The sequence below is a fragment of the Phyllobates terribilis genome, unplaced genomic scaffold, assembly GCF_046119375.1.
Source record: "Phyllobates terribilis strain yellow unplaced genomic scaffold, ASM4611937v1 Scaffold_4__5_contigs__length_816908805, whole genome shotgun sequence".
Classification (NCBI taxonomy): Eukaryota; Metazoa; Chordata; class Amphibia; order Anura; family Dendrobatidae; genus Phyllobates; species Phyllobates terribilis.
In genome coordinates this window covers 43,984,181-44,009,465 of record NW_027362764.1, presented here as the reverse complement: position 1 = coordinate 44,009,465, position 25,285 = coordinate 43,984,181, and the positions used below count along the sequence as shown (strand labels likewise).

The following is a 25,285-nucleotide window of genomic DNA, read 5'->3' as shown; positions in this document are numbered from 1 at the left end:
AGTGTCAGCTTTTATGGACAGGGTCCTCTCTCCTGTAGAGTGTCAGCTCTTATGGGCAGGGTCCTCTCTCCTGTAGAGTGTCAGCTCTTATGAGCAGGGTCCTCTTTCTTGTAGGTTATCAGCTCTTATGGGCAGGGACCTCTCTCCTGCAGAGTGTCAGCTCTTATGGCCAGGGTCCTTTCTCCTGTCGAGTGTCAGCTGTTATGGTCAGTGTGCTCTCTCCTATAGAGTGTCAACTCTTATATGTTCAATCTATCTTTCTAATTATTAGAACGGTTTATTTGCATATGGCAGGTATATCTGAATAATTTGACAGCCCCTGAAGCAAAATATACTTTGGGGCACCAGGACCGTGATTATTATTTTGATTTATGCTCCTTATGTTGGTTGTCATATCTGAATAATTAGCATGGATATAGCAGAACTTTGTAAATAGAAAGGCGTTTGGAATTTGATGTTAATTTTTTTTTTTAAAACTGTTACAAAATTGTTAAATAAAAAGACGCGACGAGCACGGTTTCTTTTTGTTTTATTTTCTTAACATCTTCTGCATTACAAAAAGAAATGTACAAAAAATAAAATTAAATGATACATTACAGAATGTACAAATAAACCAAAAGAAGTAAATCATTCTATGGACAGGAGTCTGTATAGAAGAAGAAATACACATTCATGGAAAATCCATTAGACAGAGGAAATTCTCATAAGTTTGAGCAGTGGACTAGACTTAGACATATAAAGGATTTGGTAATATTATAATAGCTTATCTTGTCTGCCAAGTGAATATTTTTTATTTATTTTTTTTATTTTGAGTTTATAATTCAAGTTGTTTTTGTACTATTTTGTGATAAATCTAAAAACTCACCATGTGTTCACATCTGCATTGCGACTTCTGTTTATAATGAAATGCTCTTCCGGATCTGTATCACCATCGATACTATCAGTGCCCGATAAACCCCCTTCTAATAGGGTCCGTCAAGTTCTGCTTAGCAGATCCTCCTTCAATGCAGATCCAAGCAAAGTCTAACCCTTCACTGTTCTTTAATTAGGAATTAATAATGCAAGTTCTAGCATGAAAATGCAATAAATAAAATAGCACTACAATTCATTGATACCTTTAAATTAATTAATTAATATATAAAAAATTAAATACATAAAAAATAAGGTATTTTCCTTAAAGGGAAAGGCTATGTACTTTCACAACCATTTTTTTTTTAATTTTTACAATATATCTAAAACTAAAAAAAAAAATCAAGAAAATTTTGCAAATACTCTTCATTAAACATGTCCTACCATTTTGTTTCTAGTTCATATGCAAATGTATACGTCTCCATGATATTAGACAGAAAACAAACCCCAAGTAGCCTGATCCCGCATCTGTCTTCTACTTGCTAATATAATTGGTAGGTCGCAGATGACTGTGGGTATGGCTCAGACTACACTGGTTATGTTTGTAGTCTGTAACTAAGGAGACGCATAGCTCTGCGTAGGAGCTGTATACACAGATCAATAGAATGTTTGCAGAATTGCTACATTTCTTTTATTTCTATTTGATTGCTCTATTTATTTTTTTTTAGATTGCCTTATTTAATTTTTATATTGTAGCACTTCAGGCATAAGAAAATTGTTCAGGAAAACATGCGTCAAGCTCCACCAGCAATATGAAAATGGTTGTATAGGTGGACCTACCACCTTTTATACTGCCTGGATAGTTTGTTTTAGTCACATTTTATTTACAACTTTCCTATTTTTACCTCTTTGTTTTTCGATGGGATAGGGATATCACCAACCAGCTGCTGTTGATGGATCCATCACCCCTATTATATACTATGAGCGGACGAAGACGTAAGGTTGTGAATTAGTGGCGAGTTTTATTGTATTTTTAACACTTTTATATCCCACTTCATTCTGGCCGGACACATGATAATTAATATGCTAAGTGACGTACTCTGAATGCAGCTCTGGAGGTGAATAGAGTAGAAGACCAGATTAATAAAACATAAAGGAAAAGTGTTACAAAAAAACAGAATTTATACCAAGATTACATAAAGGTTATATTTTGAATGATTTGATGACTTTTCTTCCACCAGTCGTATATCAGTTTTGTGCCGAGGCTCAGATTCGCGCCATTGACAAGTATCCACCTTCACGGAGCCTGAATACTTCTAGAAATCAAAAACTTTTTTTCTTTTCATTTTAATGACGATTTTCAAACATTTTATCTTACGTTGAGAAAAATTAAGTAAGTGACCCCCTCACCTTTTTTTCAGTAAACAAGTCCTAACTACAGGATGATTAACGTGTTCATTCATTATTCTGCTAGAAGCCGACACATCGGGAACGGCTGACATTGGAGCATACGTGGATTGATGCTACGGCTATATCATCACAGATATCAATACACATTTATGGTAACAACTCATCATATAAGATGTATTTTGCACTCAAAGCCTACAATTAGCAGAAGTGAGATTAAATATGATATTGTCGATATAAAGCATTTGCTATTTTGACGCAAATATATTTTGCATTATTTAAATTACAATTTTCATTTAAATCCAATTCTCACTATCACTGATATTTTTTTTTTTACTTTTACGGCCTGTCAATCATTCTATGTGGTTCTTTCATTACAAATTTTAACAAAAGGTAGATGTTCCACCCGTGCAAACATATGCATGGAAATACGGCCTTAAAGGGAATGTCTACTTTTTCCACATCTTTTACTTTGAGGTTCATCATTTTGGTACCTCTTAATTTTTTTTATATATTTTTATATGAGTTAGAGCTCTATTCTTCTGACAAGTCCCTTGGAAAGGCAAAGTTAAATAATATACATTGCTATTCATCTAGTCACCCCTAGAGGGTGTAGATGGGCTTACTGCATACAGCTGACTCATTAATAAACTAAATGAGGATGCTCCCCCTAGTGGTGGCAATAGGCAGAAATGTAAAAATTTTTAACTCAAAGTCAATGCAGTGGATTTTGAAGTGAATATATATATTCTTGCTTTTATTTGCTTTGCTTTATATGTATTCTATTATTTGTGTTGCTATATTTATATATATATATATTATATATTATATTTATATATATTATATTTATATATATATATTTATATACACAAATATGTATATATATATATATGTATATATATATAGATTGAAGCTTATCAAGAGAATGCCAAGAGTGTGCAAAGCAGTCATCAAAGCAAAAGGTGGCTACTTTGAAGAACCTAGAATATAAGACATATTTTCAGTTGTTTCACACTTTTTTGTTAAGTATATAATTCCACATGTGTTAATTCATAGTTTTGATGCTTTCAGTGTGAATGTGCAATTGTCATAGTCATGAAAATACAGAAAAATCTTTAAATGAGAAAGTGTGTCCAAACTTTTGGTCTGTACTGTATATATATATATATATATATATATATATATGGATATATGTATGTATAGCAATACAAACTAAATACATATAAAACAATGCAAATACAATAAAAGCAAGAATTAAAAAAAATATATATTTGTTTTTTTGCTTTTATTTGAATTGGTTTTCATTATTAAATCTTTGTGACTTTACTCATCTTTAAACTATTCTTTTTATTAATTTTTTTTATGTGTACATCACCAATGACTCATTTTTGCAGCAGCTATCCTTTTTTGGCTCACAGTCAAAGAATAATCATGTATTAATTCACTCTGCTTTTTTCATGCCAAAAAAAAAGTGCAATTTTTAAAAATAATAGCAGAAAGAAATGTAAAAAAAAATACTTTAAAATACATGAGGAAAATGATTAAAAATTACAGGAGAAATAAAACGACCATTTAAATTAAAAGAAGATTAAAAAAAAAATATTTAAATGTTTTATTATACGCAATAACAGAAAGGAATTTAAGTTTAATGTGGAAAAAAAAATACAAATTATTTAAAGTTACATTTAAATGAAAAATAAACATAAAATACATGACATAATTTATAAATTATATTAAAATTACATTAAACTTAATTTTTTTTTATGTACATAAGCATAAAACTTACATTTGAAAAAAAAAAAATGAAAAAAAATAATCCCATTTTTTTCATTGGTCTCCGGTGTTTGGCACTTAGTAGAACATAAACCATTTATGTCAGAAGCGATTGTGTAGAAATAGACATGTAGAAGTGGAAATACAGATTGTACAAAGGTTAACTTGACTCCAAAAAATGGAATGCGACACCTAACTTGACATCCACCAATCCTCTTCAGTGAAATAACCTCCTGTGATAAGCTATCAAGATGTTTTTTTTTTGTGGGTCATAATAACCTTTGCTACATCTGTATACCTGTATTAACCTTTTTAGCATATTTTATGGCATTGTGTAAGTCCTGCACAACAAATGTTAGACTGCAACTCATTAAAGACTGATTAGAAACCTTGATTGCCTTCTTCTAAAACTCAGCTGTAAAACCACATTCAACCAGTGGACCAGGGTGGCGCTGTTTCTGGAAGAATGTTTCTTTAATCATGAATTATTTTTGGACAATTGAGAAAATAAATAAAAGTATATATTTGATTTGTAGAGCGAGGATCTAATTCTTGCGACACCCAATAATCACTAGAATGGAAGACTAAAGTGTTTTTTACCCCCCCAAGCACTAGCGCAAACAATATTTTAGGCTTTAGTAACTTTTTATTGTTTATACAGTATATGTATGTGCACAGTTATTGTTCTGATGAGTTTATTATTTTATTGTTTTGAATGACAACAATTTTTATCAAATTGGTAGTATAATTGGGTATTATAAAATCGATTCTTTCTAAGTAGGAAATGTCTTAAAGGGAATATGTCAGCAGGTTTTTGATATGTAATTTGACAGCAGCATAATGTAGAGACGGTGACCCTGATTCCTGCGATGTATCACTTTGTTTACTGGGTGCTGCAGCTGTGATAGAATCATAGTTTTCTCTGCTGCAGAACTAGCTGAGCCCTGTATAACCCCGCCCACAACACTGATTGGCTGCTTTCTGTATATAACCCTGCCCACAACACTGATTGGCTGCTTTCTGTATATAACCCTGCCCACAACACTGATTGGCTGCTTTCTGTATATAACCCTGCCCACAACACTGATTGGCTGCTTTCTGTATATAACCCCGTCCACAACACTGATTGGCTGCTTTCTGTATATAACCCTGCCCACAACACTGATTGGCTGCTTTCTGTATATAACCCTGCCCACAACACTGATTGGCTGCTTTCTGTATATAACCCTGCCCACAACACTGATTGGCTGCTTTCTGTATATAACCCCGTCCACAACACTGATTGGCTGCTTTCTGTATATAACCCTGCCCACAACACTGATTGGCTGCTTTCTGTATATAATCCCATCCACAACATTGAATGGCTGCTTTCTGTATATAAACCTGCCCACAACACTGATTGGCTGCTTTCTGTATATAACCCCGTCCACAACACTGATTGGCTGCTTTCTGTATATAACCCCGTCCACAACACTGATTGGCTGCTTTCTGTATATAACCCCGTCCACAACACTGATTGGCTGCTTTCTGTATATAACCCCGTCCACAACACTGATTGGCTGCTTTCTGTATATAATCCCATCCACAACATTGAATGGCTGCTTTCTGTATATAACCCTGCCCACAGCACTGATTGGCTGCTTTCTGTGTATAACCCTGCCCATACCTCTGATTGGCTGCTTTCTGTTTACACTGTATAGTGACAGAAATCTGCTAATCAGTACTGGGGGCGTGACTGGATTAGGATGCACAAGGACAGTTGTCTACTAGTGATAATCTCCTGCTGATAAAACACTGATTGTATTGAAGCAGCAAAACACAGCCTAGTAAGTGATATATCGCTGGAATCAGGGTCTCTGCTCCTACATTATACTGTCTTCAGATGACATAGCAAAAACCTGCTGACAGATTCCCTTTAACTTTTGGGAACATTTTTAAATCAAATTGGAGCCAAAAGACGATATTGGAACTATAAAAAGATTTTTTTTAAGTTAAAAATGTATGTTTTTGCGGATTTTTTTTTTAAAGGGTGAGTCCAGGCTGCTATTTTTTCTATCTATAAATAAAGTGAAGTGAAGTTTTTGAATAATTCTAAATATAATTTTGATTAAAATAAATTTAATAATTATTTATTCTAAAAAAAAATAATGTTAAACTATAAAAAAAAAAATCTGATATTAAACCGGAAGGGATAGTGAGGATTGTAAATTTAGAAAATTAATTTTTAAATATATTATGAAGGAAATCTGCGCTAATTCAAGGAGGATAAACTTCATTTTCATCTGCTTTAAATGGGGAATTGTGTAATTCTTCATTTCCCCTGTGGAGGCACTGTAGGGAAATCGCTGTGGCTCAAAGTAGAGAAGGATATTTAGTTATTCTTATTTGTACTTTTTTTTTTTTAAAGGGGATTTTGTTATTTTTCCATTGAAACCTCAAATTATTTTTAACCAAAAAAAAATTGATTTTGAAATTTAATTAAAAAAAAAATTGAAATTAATTTAGAATAAATTCTGACAAATGTCGGAGTTTCTTGGGGTATTGTTCTAATGAGTGTAATGAACAGACAAGTTGTAGGAACTTCTGACGGAAATAACTGAAAGAGTCCATATTAAATCTAAACATGGAGGAATATCGACAAACGGGAGACACAACTTCATCTAACTAGAAAAAGAGCTGATTTATGTACAGATTGTAGATCCCATCACAAAAAAAACTCTACTCTCGTCCAGGTTTTCCATTTTCCTTCTTTTTTTTTTACACTTGTGAAATGTCTACTTGGCGCGTCCAGCACAAGACAACATCCCTTACGAAAAGAGGCATTTTCTATGGCAATTCTAGATAAGTGCATAACATGCTGCACTAATATAGTGCAAGTCCTGCCTTACATACAGCAAAAGAAGATGTAGGCAAGATTAGGAGAGTTAGAGAAAGTAGAAACATGGTGTAATTTACAAGTGTGGCGTTTCAGAGGGTTATTCCAAAAAAAAAAAAAAATACTGCATTTCAGGACGCTGACGCATTTCGCGATGATCTGGCACAAAAAGTTTCGAAATTTGATTGGTCCCGGGGTCCCGTCGCTTTTTTTTTTTCCCCCTAAAGTTCATACTGAAAATGTGTTTGTAAACTTCTCAATTGTTGCATTTTCTCGAAGATCGGTCTTCTGTATCGTAGAGATATTTATATTGAACCCCCAAAATGATGCCACGAACATAAGTTATCTGATGCTGACATTGTAGAGATCTCAGCGTATGGTAAAGGCTCATGCGTTCCGGTTACATGGGGTCAAGGTCAAGTCTTGCAACAGACCAAGTAGTATTTACAATATATTTGTAGAGAGTTTTCCATTGCGTTTCTCCAGGCTGTGCTTCAGCTGCCGCCATGACGTTCATCCTCACAACATTGTCTCGTTGTCTCTTTCCAAGAAGGAATGTATATTCTTTCACAAATGTTTTTTTTTAATTCTCTGTTACATGTCCGCATCTCCATCATAAGCCAAAGTCAATGGTTTCAGGCGGTTGTTTTGTCTTCTCGGTGGTTTCTTTGGCTTTTTACTGTAATTAAGAAGTGAATAATTGAACATTTTTACGCTTTTTAGAAGTGGACCTCTAACGAATATCACTGTAATAATATAAACTACATATTAATATTAAATAGTTCTCTTGGACCTAAAGAGGCTGATAAACTTAAAGAAAGAACCCATATCATACATGTGGATGTATAATACTATTTGAAAATTTAAAACTCAATATCTGCCAAGCTAGACTGATAAGCAGCTCCACTGTGTCCCTCCAACCTGCTGCTGTTGAATCTGTGTCCACCTATCCTGATTGAGAGATCCTCAGTGTCCCTCCTCCCAGCTATTGCTCAATCTCTTACCACCAGTCCTGATTGACAGCCACCAAGTGTCTCTCCATCTTGCAACTGAATCTCTGCCCACCTATACTAATTCACAGCTCCTCAGTGTCCCGCCTCTCAGCTGTTGTTGAATCTCTGCCCACCTATACTTATTCACAGCTCCTCAGTGTCAATACTCTCACCTGCTGTTGAATCTCTGTCCACCTAACCTAATTCACAGATCCTTAGTGTCCCTCTTCCCTACTGCTGAATATCTGCTCACCTAGCCTAATTTACAGATCCTCAGTGTCCCTCCTCCCTGCTGCTGAATATCTGCCCATCTGTCACGATTGACAACTCCTCAGTACCCCTACTCCCTGCTGAATCTACACTCACCAAGTCTGATTGACAGCTCCTCAGAGTTGTCTCCTCCCCGCTTCTGAATATGTGCCCATCTAGCCAGACTGACGACTCCTCAGTGTCCCTCCTCGCTGTAGCTGATGAGATCTCACATTGTTCAGTACAAGCTGCAGCAGTCTGGGTGGACGGAGATTGAATTGTCACGGTGGGTAGAGACTGAATACACTTGAACTCATGAACTCTCTCACTCTTTAGCTGGACTCACTTCAGAATCTGGATTATACAGGCATTCTTCTGACATGGATTTTCATGATAAGTATACTGTTCCCAACAGGTCTAAGAGGTCTATTTAGTAATATATGCATAGTGAATTCTGGTGATACATCTGTTTTAATCATTTACTAGTGTTCTGAAAAAAAAACTATTTTTCCAAATTACTATTTATTAAAAGGATTTTTAGTTGTTTTCTTGGTTGTGAATTTATTTGACCTTGGCCTCAATGTATTTTTATTTTCAGTCTTGAGGGCTTTACTGAATGGCATAGAAATCCAAGAAAATACTAATGATAAAAATTGTCATACTTCTGAAAATTTATAAATAATAAATAATTGTAAAGAAATACATTTCGCTCCAGGAAATACTATCATGTCATTCAACAGATGTATGAAGCAGACTCAGGATCTGAGCCCGCTCCACACAGAGCAGGAGCAAATTGTTCCTCCGAGAACTACTGTTTAACTCCTTAAATACCACTGTCAATTTCCGACAGCAACAATTAAGTGAAGTGATCCCCAGCCACAAGCTGGGCTTCATATTAAACTGTTATTTCTACTAAATACAGCAAAAAGTCCTTAGGGGGGGAAGTAAAAAATGTCAAGTGAAGACAATTTATTTTTTTTTTAAATCTTAAAAAAATATATTATAAAGTTAAAAAAAAACAACTAAAAAACAAACAAAAAACCATTTGGTAAAGCAGTGTCCATACAAGTCCAATCTAACATAATATAAAATTACTTAACTCATAAGTTAAACATTGAAAAGGAATAAAAAAAAATAAATAAATAAAATATTTTTTTTTGTTCACTGCATCTTCTCTAAAAATTGAATAAAAAGGAACCAAAACATTATATGTGTCCTGAAATGGTACAATTAAAACCTTGGTACTCAAAAACACGAGCCTTCATTTGAGAAAAATAAAACGTTTCAGGACTCGAAAATGGTAAAACATAATTGTTTTGTTTTTTTTTTTAAAAAAAAAGTTCAGAATAATTTTAAATCATTAAAATACTAATGATAATAATTATTAATAATAATAATAATAATAATAATAAAAAAAGAACGAGGTTCGTTTGGCAGTAATTGTGCTGATATGGAAATTTGTGATGTGAAATGATTTTTACACAGTAGAAAGGGGAAAAAACAAAATAAAACAATGACAGAATCACAGTTTGTTTGGATTTTTCCCCCCTGTTTTATTTAGCATTTTGTACGGTTAAGTGAATGGTGTATACGCAGACTCCCTGACTTTGCTTCATACAATCTCATGAGAAACATTTAAAAACTTGCACAACATCAGGTTAGGCAATAACATGTGAACTCACCAAGCCAGATAGATCATAGAAACCACAAATAAGAGAAAGACAAAGGCGCCTGCAGCGACCCCGTACACCCAGGTCTTCAGCTTCCCATCTGGAAAGAGTGAATGTTAGTCTTGGTTAGTAATAAATTGTTACGTCAGTTATAAAGCAGATACCTGATTAGTTGTATTAAAGTGTTAGCACAGTTTATCAAAGTCTTCACTTGTCTGTTTTGTCTGTTTGTCCTCCACTGTCATGTCTGGGTTCTTTTTTTTTTTTTGGAAGGTGAGTTACAGATGATGATGTGTCTCTGCATGCAATGTATGTGTTTGAAATGTATATGTGTGTAATGTGTAGCTGTGTAATATATGTGTGTCTGTCTGTTCTGGATGTTTGTAATGTGTATGTGTGCAATGTGTGTCTGTCTGTACTGGATGTTTGTAATGTATATGTGTGTAATGTGTAGCAGTGTAATATATGTGTGTCTGTCTGTACTGGATGTTTGTAATGTATATGTGTGTAATGTGTAGCAGTGTAATATATGTGTGTCTGTCTGTTCTGGATGTTTGTAATGTATATGTGTGTAATGTGTAGCTGTGTAATATATGGGTGTCTGTCTGTTCTGGATGTTTGTAATGTATATGTGTGTAATGTGTAGCAGTGTAATATATGTGTGTCTGTCTGTTCTGGATGTTTGTAATGTATATGTGTGTAATGTGTAGCAGTGTAATATATGTGTGTCTGTCTGTTCTGGATGTTTGTAATGTATATGTGTGTAATGTGTAGCTGTGTAATATATGGGTGTCTGTCTGTTCTGGATGTTTGTAATGTATATGTGCGTAATGTGTAGCTGTGTAATATATGTGTGTCTGTCAGTACTGGATGTTTGTAATGTATATGTGCGTAATGTGTAGCTGTGTAATATATGGGTGTCTGTCTGTACTGGATGTTTGTAATGTATTTGTGCGTAATGTGTAGCTGTGTAATATATGTGTGTCTGTCAGTACTGGATGTTTGTAATGTATATGTGTGTAATGTGTAGCGGTGTAATATATGTGTGTCTGTCAGTACTGGATGTTTGTAATGTATATGTGTGTAATGTGTAGCTGTGTAATATATGTGTATCTGTCTGTACTGGATGTTTGTAACGTACTGTATATGTGTGTAATGTGTAGCTGTGTAATATATGTGTGTCTGTCTGTACTGGATGTTTGTAATGTATATGTGTGTAATGTGTAGCTGTGTAATATATGTGTGTCTGTCTGTTCTGGATGTTTGTAATGTATATGTGTGTAATGTATAGCTGTGTAATATATGTGTGTTTGTCTGTACTGGATGTTTGTAATGCATATGTGTGTAATGTGTAGCTGTGTAATATATGTGTGTCTGTCTGTACTGAATGTTTGTAACATACTGTATATGTGTGTAATGTGTAGCTGTGTAATATATGTGTGTCTGTCTGTTCTGGATGTTTGTAATGTATATGTGTGTAATGTATAGCTGTGTAATATATGTGTGTCTGTCTGTACTGGATGTTTGTAATGTATATGTGTGTAATGTGTAGCTGTGTAATATATGTGTGTCTGTCTGTACTGGGTGTTTGTAATGTATATGTGTGTAATGTGTAGCTGTGTAATATATGTGTGTCTGTCTGTACTGGATGTTTGTAACGTACTGTATATGTGTGTAATGTGTAGCTGTGTAATATATGGGTGTCTGTCAGTACTGGATGTTTGTAATGTATATGTGTGTAATGTGTAGCTGTGTAATATATGTGTATCTGTCTGTACTGGATGTTTGTAACGAACTGTATATGTGTGTAATGTGTAGCTGTGTAATATATGTGTGTCTGTCTGTACTGGATGTTTGTAATGTATATGTGTGTAATGTGTAGCTGTGTAATATATGTGTGTCTGTCTGTTCTGGATGTTTGTAATGTATATGTGTGTAATGTATAGCTGTGTAATATATGTGTGTCTGTCAGTACTGGATGTTTGTAATGTATATGTGTGTAATGTGTAGCTGTGTAATATATGTGTATCTGTCTGTACTGGATGTTTGTAACGTACTGTATATATGTGTAATGTGTAGCTGTGTAATATATGTGTGTCTGTCTGTACTGGATGTTTGTAATGTATATGTGTGTAATGTGTAGCTGTGTAATATATGTGTGTCTGTCTGTTCTAGATGTTTGTAATGTATATGTGTGTAATGTGTAGCTGTGTAATGTATGTGTGTCTGTCTGTACTGGATGTTTGTAATGTACAGTACAGACCAAAAGTTTGGACACACCTTCTCATTTAAAGATTTTTCTGTATTTTCTTGACTATGGAAATTGTACATTCACACTGAAGGCATCAAAACTATGAATTAACACATGTGGAATTATATACTTAACAAAAAAGTGTGAAACAACTGAAAATATGTCTTATATTCTAGGTTCTTCAAAGTAGCCACCTTTTGCTTTGATGACTGCTTTGCACACTCTTAGCATTCTCTTGATGAGTTTCAAGAGGTAGTCACCGGAAATGGTCTTCCAACAATCTTGAAGGAGTTCCCAGAGATGCTTAGCACTTGTTGGCCCTTTTGCTTTCACTCTGCGGTCCAGCTCACCCCAAACCATCTCGATTGGGTTCAGGTCTGGTGACTGTGGAAGCCAGGTCATCTGGCGTAGCACCCCATCACTCTCCTTCTTGGTCAAATAGCCCTTACACAGCCTGGAGGTGTGTTTGGGGTCATTGTCCTGTTGAAAAATAAATGATGGTCCAACTAAACGCAAACCGGATGGAATAGCATGCCGCTGCAAGATGCTGTGGTAGCCATGCTGGTTCAGTATGCCTTCAATTTTGAATAAATCCCCAACAGTGTCACAAGCAAAGCACTCCCACACCATCACACCTCGTCCTCCATGCTTCACGGTGGGAACCAGGCATGTAGAGTCCATCCGTTCACCTTTTCTGCGTCGCACAAAGACACGGTGGTTGGAACCAAAGATCTCAAATTTGGACTCATCAGACCAAAGCACAGATTTCCACTGGTCTAATGTCCATTCCTTGTGTTCTTTAGCCCAAACAAGTCTCTTCTGCTTGTTGCCTGTCATTAGCAGTGGTTTCCTAGCAGCTATTTTACCATGAAGGCCTGCTGCACAAAGTCTCCTCTTAACAGTTGTTGTAGAGATGTGTCTGCTGCTAGAACTCTGTGTGGCATTGACCTTGTCTCTAATCTGAGCTGCTGTTCACCTGCGATTTCTGAGGCTGGTGACTTGGATAAACTTATCCTCAGAAGCAGAGGTGACTCTTGGTCTTCCATTCCTGGGCGGTCCTCATGTGAGCCAGTTTCTTTGTAGAGCTTGATGGTTTTTGCAACTGCATTTGGAACACATTCAAAGTTTTCCCAATTTTTCGGACTGACTGACCTTCATTTCTTAAAGTAATGATGGCCACTCGTTTTTCTTTACTTAGCTGCTTTTTTCTTGCCATAATACAAATTCTAACAGTCTATTCAGTAGGACTATCAGCTGTGTATCCACCTGACTTCTGCACAACACAACGGATGGTCCCAACCCCATTTATAAGGCAAAAAATCCCACTTATTAAACCTGACAGGGCACACCTGTGAAGTGAAAACCATTTCCGGTGACTACCTTTTGAAGCTCATCAAGAGAATGCCAAGAGTGTGCAAAGCAGTCATCAAAGCAAAAGGTGGCTACTTTGAAGAACCTAGAATATAAGACATATTTTCAGTTGTTTCACACTTTTTTGTTAGTATATAATTCCACATGTGTTAATTCATAGTTTTGATGCCTTCAGTGTGAATGTACAATTTCCATAGTCAAGAAAATACAGAAAAATCTTTAAATGAGAAGGTGTGTCCAAACTTTTGGTCTGTACTGTATATGTGTGTAATGTGTAGCTGTGTAATATATGTGTGTCTGTCTGTACTGGATGTTTGTAACATACTGTATATGTGTGTAATGTGTAGCTGTGTAATATATGTGTCTCTGTCTGTTCTGGATGTTTGTAATGTATATGTGTGTAATGTATAGCTGTGTAATATATGTGTGTCTGTCTGTACTGGATGTTTGTAATGCATATGTGTGTAATGTGTAGCTGTGTAATATATGTGTGTCTGTCTGTACTGGATGTTTGTAATGTATATGTGTGTAATGTGTAGCTGTGTAATATATGTGTGTCTGTCTGTACTGGGTGTTTGTAATGTATATGTGTGTAATGTGTAGCTGTGTAATATATGTGTGTCTTTCTGTACTGGATGTTTGTAACGTACTGTATATGTGTGTAATGTGTAGCTGTGTAATATATGGGTGTCTGTCTGTACTGGATGTTTGTAATGTATATGTGTGTAATGTGTGTCTGTCTGTACTGGATGTTTTTAATGTATGTGTGTGTAATGTGTGGCTGTCTGTACCGGATGTTTGTAATGTATATGTGTGTAATGTGTGTCTGTCTGTACTGGATGTTTATAATGTATATGTGTGTAATGTATAGCTGTGTAATATATGTGTGTCTGTCTCTACTGGATATTTGTAATGTATATGTGTGTATTGTGTAGCTGTGTAATATATGTGTGTCAGTCTGTACTGGATGTTTGTAATGTATATGTGTGTAATGTGTGTCTGTCTGTACTGGAGGTTTGTAATGTATATGTGTGTAAAGTGTGGCAGTCTGTACTGGATGTTTGTAATGTATATGTGTGTAATGTGTGTCTGTCTGTACTGGATGTTTATAATGTATATGTGTGCAATATATAGCTGTGTAATATATGTGTGTCTGTCTCTACTGGATATTTGTAATGTATATGTGTGTAATGAGTAGCTGTGTAATGTATGTGTGTCTGTCTGTACTGGATGTTTGTAATGTATATGTGTGTAATGAGTAGCTGTGTAATATATGTGTGTCTGTTTGTACTGGATGTTTGTAATGTACTGTATATGTGTGTAATGTGTAGCTGTGTAATATATATGTGTCTGTCTGTACTGGATGTTTGTAATGTACTGTATATGTGTGTAATGTGTATCTATGTAATATATGCGTGTCTGTCTTTACTGGATGTTTGTAATGTATATGTTTGTAATGTGTAGCTGTGTAATATACGTATGTGTGTCTGTCTGTACTGGATGTTTGTAATGTACTGTATACAGTACAGACCAAAATTTTGGACACACCTTCTCATTTAAAGATTTTTCTGTATTTTCATGACTTTGAAAATTGTACATTCACACTGAAGGCATCAAAACTATGAATTAGCACATGTGGAATTATATACTTAACAAAAAAGTGTGAAACAACTGAAAATATGTCTTATATTCTAGGTTCTTCAAAGTAGCCACCTTTTGCTTTGATGACAGCTTTGCACACTCTTGGCATTCTCTTGACAAGCTTCAAGAGATAGTCACCGGAAATGGTTTTCACTTCACAGGTGTGCCCTGTCAGGTTTAATAAGTGGGATTTCTTGCCTTATAAATGGGGTTGGGACCATCAGTTGTGTTGTGCAGAAGTCAGGTGGATACACAGCTGATAGTCCTACTGAATAGACTGTTAGAATTTGGATTATGGCAAGAAAAAAGCAGTTAAGTAAAGAAAAACGAGAAAAACGAGTGCCCATCATTACTTTAAGAAATGAATGTCAGTCAGTCCGAAAAATTGGGCAAACTTTGAAAGTGTCCCCAAGTGCAGTTGCAAAAACCATCAAGCGCTACAAAGAAACTGGCTCACATGAGGATCGCCCCAGGAAAGGAAGACCAAGAGTCACCTCTGCTTCTGAGGATAAGTTTATCCGAGTCACCAGCCTCAGAAATCGCAGGTTAAGAGCAGCTCAGATTAGAGACCAGGTCAATGTTACACAGAGTTCTAGCAGCAGACACATCTCTACAACAACTGTTAAGAGGAGACTTTGTGCAGCCGGCCTTCATGATAAAATAGCTGCTAGGAAACCACTGCTAAGGACAGGCAACAAGCAGAAGAGACTTGTTTGGGCTAAAGAACACAAGGAATGGACATTAGACCAGTGGAAATCTGTGCTTTGGTCTGATGAGTCCAAATTTGAGATCTTTGGTTCCAACCACCGTGTCTTTGTGCGACGCAGAAAAGGTGAACGGATGGACTCTACATGCCTGGTTCCCACCGTGAAGCATGGAGGAGGAGGTGTGATGGTGTGGGGGTGCTTTGCTGGTGACACTGTTGGGGATTTATTCAAAATTGAAGGCATACTGAACTAGCATGACTACCACAGCATCTTACAGCGGCATGCTATTCCATCCGGTTTGCGTTTAGTTGGACCATCATTTATTTTTCAACAGGACAATGACCCCAAACACACCTCCAGGCTGTGTAAGAGTTATTTGACCAAGAAGGAGAGTGATGGGGTGCTACGCCAGATAACCTGGCCTCCACAGTCACCAGACCTGAACCCAATCGAGATGGTTTGGGGTGAGCTGGACCGCAGAGTGAAGGCAAAAGGGCCAACAAGTGCTAAGCATCTCTGGGAACTCCTTCAAGATTGTTGGAAGACCATTTCCGGTGACTACCTCTTGAAGCTCATCAAGAGAATGCCAAGAGTGTGCAAAGCCGTCATCAAAGCAAAAGGTGGCTACTTTGAAGAACCTAGAATATAAGACATATTTTCAGTTGTTTCACACTTTTTTGTTAAGTATATAATTCCACATGTGTTAATTCATAGTTCTTGATGCCTTCAGTGTGAATGTACAATTTTCATAGTCATGAAAATACAGAAAAATATTTAAATGAGAAGGTGTGTCCAAACTTTTGGTCTGTACTGTATGTGTGTAATGTATGTAACATGTGGCTGTGTAATGTATGTGTGTAATGTGTGGGTGATAGAAAAAAAGCGAATCTTTTGAAATTCTAACTTGTCAGTTTCACCACATTTTACAACAGGTGGAGATGATTTTGAGGGTAGGTTCATTGGACCCACCAGTGAAAATGATTTTGAGGGTGAGCAACTTGAGCCCATTAATGGAGATGATTTTGAGATCAGGTTCCTTGGGCCCATCAGTGAAGATGACGTTATGGGTGGGTTCCTTGGGTCCACCAGTGAAGATAATGTTACAGATGGGTTCCATGTGGACCCAATGCAGCAATGCGGCTCCAGTGGTAGGAACCAAACTGATCTAGCAATTATGGGTAAAAAGATTCAAACTCCCCTCGTCCGGCTTCCAGTTTCGTCCTCCATGGCAGTCGGACCAGAGCAGAATTCATTTCTGTGTCAGCAATACTCTACCCAGCATCATGTGTGTCTATGCAGATTACTAGGCCTCCATTTTGTGATGTTGAATGAGCCCTAAAAAGGGACATAGGCACCCAGGATGCCGGAGAGAAAAACTGACACCTAAGTTAAGACTGTTCTGGTCCGGCTGCCACACAGAACCGAACTGGATGAATCTTTTTGTTCATCTCTAATTATCACCTATTTAGTGCATAGGTAACCATTCAAACTGAATTACATTTTTATGTTAAGTTGAAACATTTAATTACCTGACCCGAACGGCTGCAAAAACCATGTCCTTCCCCCATAGCCGGACTGACTGCTAGACGGTTGTGTTGGATTAATGGCTCGGCTCGTTTTTACATCTCCTTTCTTGTCCAAGCTGGTCGGTAAAATCACTACAGGAATCAGAGTGCACTGATCCAACGTCCCATCAGAGGAGGTGACTTCTGTGTAGCCGTCTTCACAACCGCAGGAACCAGACTTAAAACGAGAAGAAACAATTAAATCAGGATTTTGTGCCAAGCCTCATGGAGGATGACAAGACACGTCTCTCGCTTATCCCTTCATTAGGATACAGGTCACCATCCATGTCAATATTCAAACAAGTACACAACTTCCACCAATCGTGCCAAGAAGGGTGCATATACATTGAATTCAACCATGAAATTCGATTTGCATTGAATGTTAATTGAATCCCATAAAAAAAAAACTAAAATAATTATTACGCTCTGACATCGCCAGATTCCAAAGCGTAATCAAAGGATAGGCCAGGAACGGGCTAGAAACAATAAAACATCATTGGCTTCCACTCCGGCTCTGGTCTTCGCTTCATTCTTTGCCAGTGTTTCTGGTGTTGACTAGACCTTGTCTTGATTACGTCACCCTACATGACCACAGGGGGCAGCGCACATTATGAGGTTATATGTTGGCCTGGTGCAGTTGAAGAAACTGGACTATTTGTCGCGGCAATTCCCCGATGTAGACAAGCTCAGATTCCAAAATGTTCAGACGCAATCACCTTATTGTACATACAACGTGTTTCGGCTCTGTAAAACGAGTCTTCATCTGGTAAGCCTTGTATATCCAATGTAGTGATTGCTTATGAACATTTTGCAATCCAACCTTCTCTGCATTGGGGCATCACTGCAAGAAATAATCCAGTTTCTTCATTTGCCATTCGTTGAGACTGGAGGCCAATTTGGACGATTCCTTCAGTTGGCGCTAAGAATGGAGTTGTGCCCACCTGTTGCGCAACAGACCACCTCATCGTTTCCTATCATCCATATAATCCTCCCACACATACTATGCTTCTCTTCTTCAGTTTTCTACAGCTTTATTGCATTATTGCACTCCTCCAATGTTTTCAAAAAGACGTAGGCTTAGTCGGTGCTGAAAGCGCTGGTAAAGAGTGAAAAGAAGACTAGAGCCAGAGCTGACGCCTTTTTGGAGCAAGTAGAGGATCGTTGGCAGTGGTAGGGACAGATCAGGGGTGAAAGGGAGTGTATGTCGTTCTTTTTAACCCTTTCCAGGCTCATGTGAATCTAGCAAAATTGCGGCTGTACGGCTGCCATTTTGCCACTGCAAGTCGAATTACCAAATTTTTTGGGGATTCGCTAAAATTCATGACGTTTGGGAAATTATAAAAGAATTAGATTTTTTTTTTAGATTGGATTCCCTTTTTCTTGGGGTTCACCTATTTTCTAATATTTCATAAAATGAATGGAAAGAGCTGTGCCCGCGCCACAACATCTCCATTCACAGTGGTCACAAGAGGGTCCCCGTCATCGAGAAAGACTAGGACTGCATATGCCATAAATGTCCAAGATGTCTGAAATGGGAATAACTAGTTAAAGTGAATGTCGGTTTAAAAAAGGGATCATCTATCAATAACTCATTGATCGGTGTGGGTCCAATCACTGGGACATGCACTGATAGTCAGAACGAGGAATTTGACTCCTGTTACAAAATGTAGTGGCAGGTTGAATGCTTGACTGCCATTCCATTCGTCTTCTATGGGGCTGCCGGAAAAAGCCGAAGGGAATTGTCACGATTCCTATGCTCACTGTATCTTGGATGCGGTGAGCGACAGCTCAGTCGTCGAATCTGATGCAGGGGCGTGCTGAACTGTCGGTAGTTCAATGGACAGCTCAGCCATCCAACCTGAGTCTGGGAGGTGCTGAGCTTCTTACAGGTGTTCCCTGTTCCAGATAATTACCCAGCTACTTAGTTGAGTTGTCAGTCCCAGATCTCTGCCAGACTGCATCTGCTCAGTGGTTTGCCTTGTATTTCTGTGCTCTGTTCATTGTTCTTTTGCTGCATGACCTTGGACCTCGTTCTGACCATCCATTTGCCTAGCCCCTTTGCTCTGATCTGCTATCTTCCTGGTATTCTGACCTCGGATCGTGACCTGACTTAACCTTTAACTTTCCCCTATAGTTTATTACGTGCTCTCATGGTATATGACCCCGGAACATTTGACTACCCTGCCTCATGGCTTGTCCGTGAGTAGTGACTAGTGTCACAGGAATGAATTGAGTAATGGTGGAGCATGCGCACTGCTGCTCCATTCCATTGGGGATAGTAGTGCCCTGTTCTGGCAATTTGTGCTGGTGCCAGCAGTTGGCCCCCGCTGATCAATAAGTTATTACGAATCCTGCTCATTTAAGGGTTTCACACCTGTGTAGCCTCCACTGGATAACCCTTGACAACCATAGAATGTATTTATGGGGTTTTCATAGTTCCCAATGAGCCCAGATTTGTCTGGTGATGATTCCAGCCCAGCTATACACTTTGTGTTGCCCAAGGGTTAACATTTCCTTAAGTATTTAAGATATTACAGCAGCCGCAGTCTAGCTGATAGCAGGAGGCTAATAGGATAAGCTATAAATGAACAGTGAAATTATGAGTTAAGCCATTACACCATTTTGCAGAAATTAAAATTTTACCAGTGGGAATTAGACAAGCCATTGATCACACTTATCTGACAATTAAGTGCATGCCTTACCCCAGCAAGTAATGCATTATATAGGAAATGTTGTGGAACTACCATATCATGACCGTTTCCATGTCATTACCTACCTCGGTACAATACGAGTGCTGCTGGATACATGGCGGATTGCACAGTCTTTCACTCTCTGGTCTCAGTACTTCAAAACAGCCACCTGGAGGATAGAAGATGTAATAACCATTATAAAGCGATATAATCTATAACCTGTAACCATATTATATAGCGCTGTAATGAAAACTGACACTTCATCTCATGAAGACTAAACTCTGTCCATACTGTCTAATAAGCTACATGAATACTATTAGGGGTGAATTGATCTCGAGCTGACCACACTTTAAAAAGCTGCCGAACAAGAACAAGGGCAGTCTGATAATCTTAATGCAGTATGCTCCTAAACTTCGGAGGTTTATTTAGTGCATTGCATGTGTAAGGGGGATGGACGCCACCACCCCTTTAAGAAGGACTGTTCCCTGTTATTATTCCCACGTGCGGCAGTACTTGTCCCCGTGTGAGTGTAATGTCTAACGTAATGTTGATGCTTTTATGTGTTCTCCCTGTATTGTACAGTGCAGTAGTTACAGCAGCATGGCAGAGCTGGCCAGGGGGAGGAGCGTAGCAGGGAGGAGCAGAGGCAGTGAGCTTAGAGACAAGAGACAGGGAGTCAAGGGGCAGTGTCCCGGCAGCCATGCCCAGGACAAGGTGTCAGAGAAGAGCTCCAGAGAAAGGGAGCTTGTGTGAAGACGGGGGTGTACCCGCAAAGAAGGAGTCAAGGCAGTGGGGGCCGTAAGCCCACGAGTGGGGACCTGCTCGTGACAGGTCGGGACCAAGGACAGGTCGAGGCAGTGGGGCCGTAAGCCCATGAGTAAGGACCGGTGATGGTGTAAATGCACTCAGAGAAGAGGCCAGTACACGAGACATCAAGGGTCCATGTGAGTACCAGAGAGTCCGGCAGCCAGAGACCTGAGCCAGGGTTAGAAGGTGTGCGGATCCGAGGACAGAGATTAGGCACTAAGCAGAGTCCAGCAGCCATAGACCCAGGCCAGGGTTAGAAGGTGCGCGGATCCGAGGACAGAGACTAGGCACTAAGCAGAGTCCAGCAGCCATAGACCCAGGCCAGGGTTAGAAGGTGTGCGGATCCGAGGACAGAGACTAGGCACTAAGCAGAGTCCGGCAGCCATAGACCCAGGCCAGGGTTAGAAGGTGCGCGGATCCGAGGACAGAGACTAGGCACTAAGCAGAGTCCGGCAGCCATAGACCCAGGCCAGGGTTAGAAGGTGCGTGGATCCGAGGACAGACACTAGGCACTAAGCAGAGTCCGGCAGCCATAGACCCAGGCCAGGGTTAGAAGGTGTGCGGATCCGAGGACAGAGACTAGGCACTAAGCAGAGTCCAGCAGCCATAGACCCAGGCCAGGGTTAGAAGGTGTGCGGATCCGAGGACAGAGACTAGGCACTAAGCAGAGTCCGGCAGCCATAGACCCAGGCCAGGGTTAGAAGGTGCGCGGATCCGAGGACAGAGACTAGGCACTAAGCAGAGTCCGGCAGCCATAGACCCAGGCCAGGGTTAGAAGGTGCGCGGATCCGAGGACAGAGACTAGGCACTAAGCAGAGTCCGGCAGCCATAGACCCAGGCCAGGGTTAGAAGGTGTGCGGATCCGAGGACAGAGACTAGGCACTAAGCAGAGTCCGGCAGCCATAGACCCAGGCCAGGGTTAGAAGGTGCGCGGATCCGAGGACAGAGACTAGGCACTAAGCAGAGTCCGGCAGCCATAGACCCAGGCCAGGGTTAGAAGGTGCGCGGATCCGAGGACAGAGACTAGGCACTAAGCAGAGTCCGGCAGCCATAGACCCAGGCCAGGGTTAGAAGGTGCGCGGATCCGAGGACAGAGACTAGGCACTAAGCAGAGTCCGGCAGCCATAGACCCAGGCCAGGGTTAGAAGGTGCGCGGGAGAGAGAGAGTGCCGACAGCCCTCAGCAGGAGCTGAGGATCGAACAGAGGCTGTGGAAAAGGGATGTACATATATATCTCTATCCGAGTAGCACAGCTAGAGAGAACAGGGACTGTGGAAAAAGGGATAGGAGCCTTATCCGAGTAGCACAGCTTCCCTAGGACAAGCAGCAACCAGAACAGAGGGTGTGCTGAAGGTGAAAGTCTGCCTGCTGTGATAAACTGAGTTGGAAGGTAGAGAAACAGCTTATTGTCCCTGCATAAGATCTGGCCCTGAGAATATCTGCTGCACCTGCCTGTACACTGCAATCTGTCAGTAAAGTTGGTTTTATTTAAAAGCACTGACTATCCATTTATTCATGTGCGAGGTGCCCTGGTGCTCGCTGGAGGTTGCTCAGTAGACTCGCCCACGACTACCACCCCGTGCCACCTCGTTACACATGTGCAAATTAAATAATTTTATAATTGAATTTGTGACATTTTTTTCTCAACCTTCATCTTCAGAATTCATGCGTTACAGAACACTGCAAGCTGCTCTAATTTTTGCATTATTGCACTCCTCCAATATTTTCAAAAAGACGTAGGCTTAGTCGGTTCTGAATGCGCTGGTGAAGAGTGAAGAAAAGACTGGAGCCAGAGCTGTCGCCTTTTTGGAGCAAGTAGAGAATCATTGGCAGTGACAGGGACAGATCAGGGGTGAAAGGGAGTTTATTTTATTGTTCTTTTTAACCCTTTCCAGGCTCATGTGAATCCAGTAAAATTGCGGCTGTACGGCTGCCATTTTGCCACTGCAAGTCGAGTTACCAAATTTTTGGGGGGTTTGCTAAAATTCATGAAATTTGATGGACAGCTCAGCCATCCAATCTGAGTCTGGGAGGTGCTGAGCTTCTTACAGATGTTCCCTGTTCCAGGTGATTACCCAGCTACTTAGCTGAGTTGTCGGTCCCAGATCTCTGCCAGACTGCATCTGCTCAGTGGTTTGCCTTGTATTTCTGTGCTCTGTTCATTGTTCTATTGCTTCCTAACCTTGGATCTCGTTCTGACCATCCATTTGCCTAGCCCCTTTGCTCTGATCTGCCATCTTCCTGGTATTCTGACCTCGGACTGTGACCTCTCTTAACCTTTGTCTTTCCCCTATAGTTTACTACATGCTCTCGTGGTATATGACCCCGGAACATTTGACTACCCTGCCTCATGGCTTGTCTGTGAGTAGTGAATAGCATCACAGGGATGAATAGAGCAAAGGTGGAGCATGCGCACTGCTGCTCCATTCCAATGGGGATAGTAGTGCCCCATTCTGGCAATTCGTGCTGGTTCCAGCAGTTGGACCCCGCTGATCAATAAGTTATTACTAGTGACAATCGAGCATACTCGCAAGTACTCAGTACTAGCCCGAGCATCTCAGTACTCAAGATGCTCGGCACTCGCCGAGTACTTGTGAGATGCTCGGGTCCACTCCCTGCATGTTTGGCTCTCTTTAGAGTGCCAATCAACATGCAGGGATTGCCTTCCACTCATTGTAATGCCGCAGCCATGGTGGTTGTGGCATTACAGTGATTGGCTGGCCGCACAGCATCATCAGGTCTATATCAGACCTGGTGCCACCATGCTCGTCACAGTCACTCCGGAATGAGGCAGAGTAGGGAGAGGTGCTGCTGCGTCAGGGAGAGATTTGCTTGTGTATTAGGTAGTGTAGGGAGAAAAACCGTACATTACACATATCCATCTTAACAAACAGTCCTTCTGAGGACTAATCCATCTGCAGAGATATCAGGCAGGCAGGGTATATAGGCAGGCAGGCAGTGTATATAGCAGACTGCAGTGCAAATAGCACAAGAGGCTCCATTCCAATGCTGCCTTCTGCTGCTGTTAGATATTTCTTTACAAAGGCCCAGGTCTCAGGGGCCAGGAATACATTTTTTTGGATCTTAATCCTCATTATTTGCTTAAAAAGCAATCCAGAGAACACCGTTTTTCTGCACCATTTGCTTGTTGGCACTACAGAATACAGCCAGGTCCTTTCCATATTACAGCTTTAGAAATCCAGCTATTTAAAACTGTGTTTTCACCGTCACACAGATCACATATAAGTTCGCTCCAAACTCAGTCATTTGTAGTGAGCGTGGAAGATACTGTCCTCCATTTAAAATGGGCAAGGCACGTGGCAAGGGACGGGGAACTGGACGTGATGGTGATGGTGCATGCAGAGGCCGAGGACAAGGCCGTGGGCAAGCTGAAATTGTGCAACAACAAACACCCACATGTTCTTGCCCGACCTTCCTGTCCCAATTCCTAGGGGACCGCAGCACACCACTATTAAACCCAGAGCAGTGTCAAAAGGTTGTTGGTTGGATTGCGGATAATGCTTCCAGTCACTTAGCCACCACCACCACCACCACCCTATCTTCCACACGGTCAAGTCTCAGTAGCCGTGAGTCTGGACCGCATATTCCTCACCCTGATCCTCCTTCCTCCCACCATGCCGAGCGCCCGGAGACAACTGATCCCACACTTGGACACTCTGAAGAGCTGTTCACTTTTCCATTTATAGATTCGGGCCTCTCGCCCGGTCCACTTGAAGTGGGGCAAGAGGAGATCGCATGTAGCGATGCCCAAATATTTGAGCAGTCACGGTCACACGAAGGCAACGGTGGGAAAGTGTCACAAGAGGTGGACGATGATGAGACACAATTGGCAGAAAGTCAGGAGGAGGACCAGGGAGCGGAAGTGGAAGACGAGGTGGTGGATGATATAGTAACTGACCCAACCTGGCAGGAGGACATGCAGAGCGAGGAGAGCAACACACAGGGGGAGGGAGGCAGAGCACCCCAACAGGCAGGAAGAAGCAGTGTGGTGGCCACAGACAGAAGGCAGGCAACCATTCCCCGTAACACCAACACGAAGGAAGTTGCCAGTACAACGGTTAGGTCTTCCCAAGTCTGGTTGTTTTTTAAAGACTCTGCCGATAACCCCAAAAAGACCATTTGCACCACCTGCCAGGCCAGCATCAGCAAGGGTGGCAAAACGACCAGCCTGACCACCACCAGCATGATCAGGCACATGGCAGAAAAGCACCTGACTTTGTGGGCCGAACCCCAGGGTCCAGGAACAGGGTCTGCGGGTGGCACCATTGCTTCTTCCGCTGTTGTGCAGGCAAACCAATCCCCTGTCCATGGTGTATGCGAAGATGCCTCCTGCCCTGCACCTGTCGTTGCACAGTCTCAAGTAGCAGCATCAGGAAGCACGTCCATGTCCTTGTCCCAGCGCAGCGTTCAGTTGTCC

General features: G+C 40.2%; 1 protein-coding gene across 1 annotated transcript in view; it reads right to left on the bottom strand.

The window, feature by feature from the left end:
* Positions 1-516: 516 nt before the first annotated feature.
* THSD7A (thrombospondin type 1 domain containing 7A) overlaps positions 517-25,285 on the bottom strand; it is a 740,167-nt gene continuing 715,398 nt past the window's right edge. The window contains exons 29-32 of the mRNA XM_073677287.1: positions 20,127-20,209; positions 17,315-17,528; positions 9,828-9,915; positions 517-7,583 (exon numbers count right to left, since the gene is read on the bottom strand). Coding sequence (XP_073533388.1) covers positions 7,499-7,583; positions 9,828-9,915; positions 17,315-17,528; positions 20,127-20,209 — 470 coding nt within the window. The 3' untranslated portion in view covers positions 517-7,498. The remainder of the gene's footprint in view (positions 7,584-9,827; positions 9,916-17,314; positions 17,529-20,126; positions 20,210-25,285) is intronic.